This window comes from Elgaria multicarinata, chromosome 13, assembly GCF_023053635.1.
Source record: "Elgaria multicarinata webbii isolate HBS135686 ecotype San Diego chromosome 13, rElgMul1.1.pri, whole genome shotgun sequence".
Taxonomy (NCBI): domain Eukaryota; kingdom Metazoa; phylum Chordata; class Lepidosauria; order Squamata; family Anguidae; genus Elgaria; species Elgaria multicarinata.
Window position 1 is genome coordinate 20,564,206 of NC_086183.1, and position 9,336 is coordinate 20,573,541.

Sequence of the window (9,336 nt, forward strand, 5' to 3'; positions counted from 1 at the left end):
AGGGTGGCCCTAAAAACAAAACGTTCCCTTCCCTCCCTTTACGTGGAGAAGAATATTTAGGAAGCAACAGCCGGAGGAAGAAGAAAGCACCGTGTACGGTCAGGAGGAACGCGCTGTACCGTGCCACCCGCTCCGGTAATCCAATCGTGTGTGTGCAAAAGCATGGAACAAACTCTCCAAACTCGTCACTATTTGCATACAGCCGAAGGCAGGTCAAGCCCAAGAATGCGCTTCCCGCTGGAGCCGGAGAGTTCCTCATAAACAACGCGCCTCGCCTTTGCGCCTGCTTTTGGCAGGGAGCCGGCTGCCTGCAACAACACCTCCCGCGCCCTCTCTCACCCCGGTCTTTCCTCGCTCTCGTTGTCCCTCCTCCGCCAATCGCCTAGGGAAGAAGCGCCAACGCCGCCAACGTTTCCCCGACGCGTGTTCGCGCCTTCGTTTGCATTCACACGTTCGGCACGCGCGCAAGCCATCTTGCAAAGCATGATGAGCGCAAGGTCGACGGGGAGGCCGGCCGGCTGGCTGGCTGACTAGGCAAGATGGTTAGGGAAGAATGGAGAGATAGAAACGCGGGGGCTCCCCTCCTCCCCCTCCCCCCCCCTCCTCGTGTCTCTGTGTGTGTGAATGCTGCAAGCTCCCGCCATTGTGTTGCAATCCCTCCTTCTTCGGAGATGAAACAAAAACAGGTAGGCGGGGCCCTGATTCTTCACCTCGGCCCCCAATTCACCGCCTTGGTGGGGAAAGAAAGCAAGCGAGCGAAAAAAGAAGAAGGAAACGTAGACCATTCGGGCGATCTGTACCAATCAGAGGCCGAGCGGGCGGGGTCTTTGCCCACGCCCCCTCTTTTGCATCGCGCTCTCCGTATATAAGCTGAAGTTTCACCCCTTTGCCCATATACACAGTGGAGCACAGGAGGCGGAGGTGCGGGCGTTGGGATTGATGCGGCCGGGTTGGGGACGGTTTCGCAAGCAGCGGGCAGCCTGGCCGGCTGGTTGGGCGGACTAGCAGCTGCAGGAGCAGCCGGAGCCCCGGCAGCCGTGATCGCGGCGTGCAAAGCAAACGACGAGCCGACGACGCTTTTGTTCTGCCGAGCTGACTTTCCCGCAGCCAGGGCGATTTGCGAGTTTCGCAACCTTCCCTTGGGATCGCCGCCTTTCGGAGGTACGTGTCCGAGGAGGCAGAGCAGGCGTCGTTCGGGCGCGCAACCGGGATGCCCCGATCTTAAAAGTCCTTGCCTTTTGGCTAAGATCAAGTGTGTAGTCCTTGCCGTGCGTTGCGTATCCCTCGCCCGCCGGGATGGCGAGGCGTCGGGGCTCCTTTTCTCTTCTCCTTCGCTCCCTCCTCCTCTTTTCTTCCTCTCCTGCTTGTCCGCCACCCCCACCCAGCCACCCCCCAATTTGCAGCGAGCGTTAATCAGGGCTGCATTGTCTGAGCTCGGCAGCAGGGAGGGAAGGGTTAAACTTTTGTGTTCAAAGTGCTGATCTTTGTGCTGGCGGAATGTGCCGGGGCGGGAGCTGCCTTGAGCCGGCGAGGGGGGGGGGAGAGAGAGGGAGAGGGGGGAAGGGGAGGTGGTAGTGGGGAGCGGGGTAAGGAACAGGAGATGGGCGCTTTGCATTTCGCATTCTGCGAGCCATGGAGGCGCAGCGACCGGGATCCAAGCGGGCAGCCTTCGCAAGCACGGCTCGGTTGCAGAAGAACGCCCTGCCCGGAGCTGTGCAAACTCGCCTCTATGTGCACGTCTGATTCCCTGCCGCCGTCCAGCTTTTGTGTTTGCAAACTGAGCGAGCTGCGGCGGCTCTGGGAGTTGGAGAGGCGGGGCAGCCGGGGCGCAATCTATTAAAACAGTGACTTGGGCAGTGGATGAGAAAAGATCGCTTTTGCTTCTCCCGGGTCTGGGTGCGTCTTCCTCCTCCCAGGCGCTAGGGGGCGGCATGGAGCGTCCTCTTGGCAGCACGCCATCCCGCCGCTAGGGGGCAAGCGAAGGCTCAGGGTGTATTAATTGCCAAATGACTTCTATTGACCTTTTTGTTGAATAATTTGGGTATTTACTAATAGCACAATTTGGTAGGTGAGCAAAATAGAGGCACCACCACCACAAAAAAGTCAGTAGTTTCTACATATTGAGGGGGTTGGGCAGGACATTAGGTATACCAAAGGTTATATATGAAAATGCAGATGTGTATATTTCTATAATGGAAAATATCAGAAACTCTTATTTCAATAGTGTATTTGAAAATGATTTCATAATATTTATAGGCAAACCTCTTAGGGATTTCATTATATTGAGCAGCAGATAAGTATTATAAATAAACACATTATTAGTTTTATTTATATTACGGCTTCTTATTGAAGCAGTTTACACAGAAATCCAAAACAGTGCACAAGAATTATATTACAGGTTAGTTCAAAGATAGCTCATGACTGGAAAATCCAAAGGAAAACGATAAAAAGACCTGTATTGACAAGGCCCGGGTTTCCAGGGCATAACAAAAGTTGAGGTATCGATTGGGAAAAATATAAAACTGGAGGAATAAGAACAGCAGATTGGCTTGCTAAGGCCTCTAACAGCCTAAGAACCTGGTGGGGGGTACCATAAGATTAAACTCACTTATAAACATATTTGCAGAAGGAGGAAGGGTATCTTTTCCTTTCCCCACAACACAACCTGCCTGAGTTCCGGAACTGATAGCCAGTCCAAACCTGCCCCCTCTAGCACTATATTTATTTATTTATTTATTTATTTATTTCATTTATATCCTGCCTTTTTTCATCTTGCAAGGAATTTAAGGCGGCTTACATGGTCCTCCTTTCCATTTTATCCTCACAACAACCCTGTGAGGTAGGTTAGGCTAAGAGTCGGTGACTGGCCCAAACTCACTCAGTGAGCTTTGTGGCCAAGTGGGGACTAGAACCTGGGTTTCCTGTGTCCCAGTTCAACCCCCTAACCACCACACCATAAGGGAAAACGCCCTTCTCCTTTCCCCACTTCTGTCTCTTGCCTAGGCACAACTACAAGACACCGCTTTTAAAGGGCAGTGGCAACACTGTAATATTATATTGCAGTTCTCATTTATCAGGTCAGTGGGACAAATTTGGCCCACCTGGGGTCCCAGTCAGGCCCTCTGGAGTTCCTGAAATGGCCCGACCCTTTCCCCCCTAAAAGCCAGTTGTTTGGTAATTTCCTGGCTTTTGCATGGTTTTCTTCCCATTCTAAAAAGATGAACTGCCAGTCCCAAGACTTAGTTACTGGCAGTAAAAGCTTTAAGCTAAAATATTTTGGCCCCACTTACTTCTGGGATGCAGGCCCCCAAGAGCTTCTTTGAAGTTGAGTTTGTCCCTTGGGCTGAAATACATTCAACACCTCTGATCTATATGGAGCCTCCATGTCTAGGGGCAGTGTACCTCTGCATTACCAGTTGCTAGAAAGCTGCAGCAAGGGAGGGCTGTTGCTTTTGTGCCCTGTTTGTCCATTTCCTGGAGGTTTATTTGGTGGGCTATTGCAGTCAACAGGACATAGGATGTGGTCTGATCTAGTAGTGTTCTTCTATTCTTCTTTGGACTAAAACTCCTAAGGTTCCTGACCATTGGCCGTATGGCTGGGGCTGATGGAAGTTGGAATCCAGAATGTCCGGAGGGCACTGGAATAGGTGGAGGCTGACCTAGGAAGATACTCAAGCACAGCCTTGTTTCTTCATCACCACCTGGTGCTTTTCAGATCTATTGGACTATAGTTCCCATCAGGCCCAGACAGTGACCATGCTGGCTGGAGAACTATCACAACTCTGCCAGCTGCTGTGATGAGAAAAGCTGCTCTAGCTTATCCCACTGTAACCCTCTACTGCCCTCCTCCCTACCGTATGGACATCAGGTGTGGGAAAGCTGGGCTGGAGGGTCACTGCCATCTGTTGCCACTGTAGACAAGAGAGGCTGGAATTATACATGTGCATTAACAACCAGTTGCCTCCAGCAAATTAGCTCTAGTCCATAGCTTGGGCTCTAAGTCAGTCTCGCCCCAACCTGGGGCCTTCCAGCTATGTTGGGACTACAACTCCCAGAATTCCACAGCCACTGACTGGGGAATTCTGGGCATCGCAGTCTCAATGCAGCTGGAGGGCCCCAAGTTGATGAAGGGTGTTCTTAACCTGTTTCCTCGTTCCCTCCCCCCTCCAACCCAATGATAAAATTACAGCTTTGCCTAAATCAGGTTCAACTCCCCCTGCATGGATGTGAAGCTCACTGGGTGTCCTTGGCCCACTCTCCCTCTTGGCCTAAACTAGTTTACAGGAAGCTTTGTAAAGACAAAACGAGGCTGAAGCCATTTGTGCCACTGAAATGAAAAATCTGTGAGCTGTAAAAAGAGAAGGACCTTACCATGGTGGGGGAGCACCCGCTTTGCACCACCCAAGGAAAGCTGCTGCCAGTCAGTGTAGACCAGTGGTCTTCAACTGGTGGGTTGCGAGATCAGGCCACATGGGTCATGGCAAAGCTGTTGCCGCCATGTTGGACATGGAGAAAATTGTGACGGTGGGTCCCATGTTACAGGTTGGGAATGTGAGGTGGGTCTCGGTCTGGATCAGCTGATGATCACTGGTGTAGACCAAGCGTCAGCAGCCTGGTGCTAATTTTGAACTACAACCTCCACAATCCCTGATCCTTAGCTATGTTGGCTGGGACTTATGGGTTTTGTAGTCCCAAACAGCTGGAGGGCGCCAGGTTGCTTAGCCTTGGTATAGACAACCCTGAACTACAGATGGACCAATGGCCTAAGGCAGCTTCCTCTGTTCCTGAAAATGAAAAGTGTTATTCAGGCCCACTTTGAGGGCAGTAACTAACACCCCTTAATTGCACATAACATTGCCTGTGTTTCATTGATACATGGAAGGAGTGCTGAACCTCAGCCCCAAGGGATCCTGGGGTCCCAATCCTCCAGTGGTGTTCCCCAGGCTGCTATGCCCCCTTTCCTTGGCTGTACCCTGACCATTAATGATTTCCCATTTTGTGTGTGTGTTTCCCCCACCCACTCAAAGGTTGAAAGACCTCTCCTAAGGCTTAGTTACTAACAATAAAGAGCTTTAATCTAAAGTAGGCTGGTATTTTTGCCCTGCCCCTTTTGCCATTGACCCTGCCCACTGCAGTCCCCAAGAGATTCTATGAAAAGGAATCCAGCCCTTGGGCACAAAGACGTTCGTTCCTAGGCAGCCTCCCATCCAAACGGTGACCAGTTCCAAGCCAGCTTAGCTTCAGCAAGGTGGCTGCCTACTGTGCCTTCAGACCATGGGCCTTCCTAGACGAGGCCTTAGCGTGCCTTGAGACCCGGTTTCCCTGCTGTGCGTCCAGGTGACACACAGGGGAATCCGGGCCCAGGCCGCACTGAGGCCTCCTCCAACGCGCCATAAGCAAAGTCGCTTATGGCACACTTTTTTCGCAGCCCCGGCCTCAGGCCGGAGCTGCGAAACGTCTGGGAAGGTCCGTGGCTTTTTGCGAGTAGCTGCGAAAAGCCGCAGACCTGGCCGAGCGCTGTGCCCATTGGCCCAGGGGGGGGAGGAAGAGAGGGGCAGGGGGAAGGATGGCAAGGGGGGAGGGCGGGTGAGAGAGCGCCGCGCGCCTGCTTGCTCAGGCGGCGGCGCGCGGCGCTCTCTCACCCGCCCTCCCCCCTTGCCATCCTCCCCCCCCCCCCCCGTTTTAAAAAAACCCCTTACCGTCTCCGGAGTCTTCGGGCTGCACGCGGCCCCTTTAAAGTTAAAAAAAAAAAAATGCCGGACGCTGCAGGGCTTGCGTCGTTCCTGCGCGTCCGGCGTGTGGAACCCTGGGCGGCGCGCGCTAACGTTAGCGCGCCTTGGCCCCGCCTCCCTGCCGGGATAAGCCGGCAGGTCTAGCAAAGCCCCATGTCCTTTAGAGGGATTCCGTGGCACGGCCGCGACCTGTTTAGAGCACCTTCTCCAGCCTTTGTTTATTTTTTTAATCCGCCTCCTTCCTGTCTCGACAGGGCCCAGGTCACGATGGCCGATCACATGATGATGTCGATGAGCCACGGCGTGAACGGGCTACAGGGCTACCGGATAGGGATGCCTGGGATGACGGCTGCCCCGCCACAGCATGGGCAGCACGTGCTAAGGACGCTCCCTGCTAACCACCCGATGATGCAGTACGGCGGCGGGGGCCCCATGGACGGAGGGATGAGGCCTCGGCCCGGCATGAATGGACAAATGGGTCACCATCAGGTGCCAAGCGCCATGATGTTCAGCAATCCCAGCCAACAGCAGCAGCAGCAGCAGCAACAGCAGCAGCAATACATGACATCCGTCGGCACGCAGCAACTCATGGCTAGCATGCACTTACAGAAACTCAACACCCAGTACCAGGGACATCCTCTCATGGGTATGAACAACGGGCCCGTTGGGGCAGGGGTGCAGCAGTACAGGATGGGGCCGGGCCAGCACCCCGGTATGCCACACCTACCCTCCCCTGCATTGACCTTGAACGTTATGGACACGGAGCTGATCGACGAAGAGGTCTTGACGTCGTTGGCCATGGAGCTGGGCTTGGACCGAGTACAAGAGTTACCCGAGCTCTTCCTGGGACAGAACGAGTTTGACTTCATCTCGGACTTTGTCAGCAAGCAGCAGCCCAGCGCAATCAGTTGCTGAGCGGCTGTTCTGGGAAGCTGGTGCTTCTTCTACACTGCCCTCCCCTGCAAACAAACAGACAAAATTTCTTTCTCTCCCCCATGCAGGGTTTCTTAGCTCGTCCCTTCCCAAAAACACAACGGACAATCATTGGAGGCTTTCTTCTTTTCTTTTTGGCTTGCACTGCATTGCTCCTTCTCACGGGGGAGCTGTTCTTTGTTTTTTGGGAGGGTGGGGGGATGAATGAAAGGCTTTTGCAGATGGAATGAAATGGCAGCTACAGAATGTCTGTCTCCAAGGAAAGGAAATGGGCCTCTTTTCTTGCCTGCTCCCCAACAACTGTCTGTGTTTGGACTACAAAGGGGAGGATGGGTGCGGAAACCCACCACACCGATGGCTTTGCTGAGGAAATCTGTGAGCTCCTTTTGAACACACCTTTCTATTGGGTGGGCGTTGGTGGTTTTAACCATCCTCCCACTGAAAGGCGATTGGTGGGAGGTAATCTGGCTTGCTCCATCACTGCCTCCCTGCTCTTCAATACTGTGAAATTCAGCAACCAGTCCGTCTCCTTTCTTGAGATCATTAGCCTCAGGTTGGGTTTTTGTTCTGTATCTCCCACGCCCCCCACCCCACCCCCAACAAACCTACGTTTCAAATTTCATTCCATTTTTTTTCCTTTCAAAAAGTAAATTTAGCAGTCAAAATGTTCAGGGGTAGGTACCAGAGTGAGATTCTTGTCTTGGACAGGTGTAAGGGACCAGCCTCTTTTGAAGCTATGTCACTTGTGGCTGGTGCGGAAAGCCAAGAAATCGGTATAAGAAGGTTATTGTCTAACTTTCAGACTACTACAAATGAGCTTTAAGCTGCCATCCAGCCCTTTTTCTGCCTCTGAAACCAAATAAAATCCTCATAATTGTGTATATTACTGATTTTTTTAAAAAAAAAGAAAAAAAAATCTTATTTATCTCATGTGTTCCTAAATCCTTATTTATTTGGAAGGGCTTGACTATTATTTGCCTTTTGAGATTATTGGGAAAGGGCTAAAGATAACACTTAAGTGCATGTCTCCCCCAAACTTTTTTGCTACCCAAGAGCAGCGTATATGGGGGTTGCAAATATATATATATAAAAAAAACACGGAATAAAAGAGATTCACACTCTGTCTGTCCGTTTCTCCTAGGGCTTGATTTTATTTTTAAAAAAAGCCTAATTGTGTTTTTTCCAAAAAAAAAAAAGTTTGGTGTGGACTAGCAGCTTGGCTCCCTTTTTGGTCTCGTTTCCAAATGCTTTGGGAAAGTGGAAAGTTCAATACAGCAACTCGAGTGCTGTTGCTGCCCCCTCTTATTGCAAGTGCGCAGTAGCACATCGTTGATCGATGAAGTGAGAATGTACAGATGATTTTTTTTTTCAAATAAAAGATAAACCCTCTGAAATTGAATGTGCTTCATTTGCGTTCTGTCTCCTGGTTATGATAAGAGTTTACCAACATTTTTTTTAAAAAAAAAACTTGTGGGAGAAACCAAAACTGACAGATTGTGGCCATAGCTAGACCTAAGGTTTATCCCTGGATCGTCCAGGTGTCAAACCTGTTCAACTAGGTGACACACAGGGGACCCTGGATGATCCCAGGATAAACCTTAGGTCTAGCTGTGGCCTTGTACTCATGTTTAACATCTTATATGGCAGGCAGGTACATTGTGGTTCTTCCTGTATTGGGAAAACCAGGTATGTTTGACTTTGCCAAAATTCATTTCAAAACTCAGTTTGGCTCTCTCCCCTTTTTGTTTTCAATGTGTTTTTTGATACATTTCAATGAGGAAAGTTCACATTTCTGTGTGCTTTGTTCAAAAGTATGCACTTTCTCCCTATTGACTAAAGGGGTGAAAATGTGTATAAAAAAACAAACCTAGTTCAAGCCGTTCATTCATCACTCCCCAAAAATTCACATTTTCTTAAAGTGATCGCAAGTTTGGGAACATTTTTCAAAAACGTGTTCATGTTTGGGATTGCGAACGGGAGATGTTCGGATGATTTGTGAAATGAAATTCTCATATGCCCCTAGCGTATGAGGATTTGAGTGCAAATGAGTGGGAGTTTAATTTCAATTTGTTTTTGATTACAATTTACCAACGACTGCAAAGTTCATATTTGGGAGAGAAAACTTGAGATGTTTAAAAAATCAAATGCAGGAGAAATCTGACAGATTCAACAACCATCTGTATTTGTATACAGAGGGCCCTCTGGTTCAGTCCCTGCATCTCCAATTAAAGAAGGATCCCAAAGTAGTAGTTGCCAGGAAATACCTCTGCCTTATTATTATTATTATTATTATTATTATTATTATTATTTATTTATTTATATAGCACCATCAATGTACATGGTGCTGTACAGATAACACAGTAAATAGCAGGACCCTGCCGCGCAGGCTTACAATCTAATAAGTTGTAGTAAACAATAAAGAGGGAAGGAGAATGCGAACAGGCACAGGGAAGTGTAAACAGGCACCGGGTAGGGTGAAGCTAAAATTTGGTGTACACCAGCCTCCAGATGTTTTGGCTGCAATTTCCAACAGCCCTAGCCAGCAGGGCCGGAGGGCTTTGTGGTCCAAAACATCAGCACGCTGGTTTGGTACAAGGCTGGGATAGACTACTAGGTTAGATAGATGATTGATGTTTCACATTCTGGAGGTCAGCACGAGTTGTTTCATGCT

General features: G+C 50.1%; 1 protein-coding gene across 1 annotated transcript; it reads left to right on the forward strand.

Moving 5' to 3' along the window:
- The first annotated feature begins 912 nt into the window (after positions 1–912).
- Positions 913–8,059, forward strand: CITED4 (Cbp/p300 interacting transactivator with Glu/Asp rich carboxy-terminal domain 4). Its single transcript, XM_063140215.1, has 2 exons — positions 913–1,161; positions 5,987–8,059. The coding sequence occupies exon 2, from the start codon at positions 6,000–6,002 to the stop codon at positions 6,645–6,647; it is 648 nt and encodes a 215-aa protein (XP_062996285.1). The 5' UTR covers positions 913–1,161; positions 5,987–5,999; the 3' UTR covers positions 6,648–8,059.
- Positions 8,060–9,336: the final 1,277 nt, after the last annotated feature.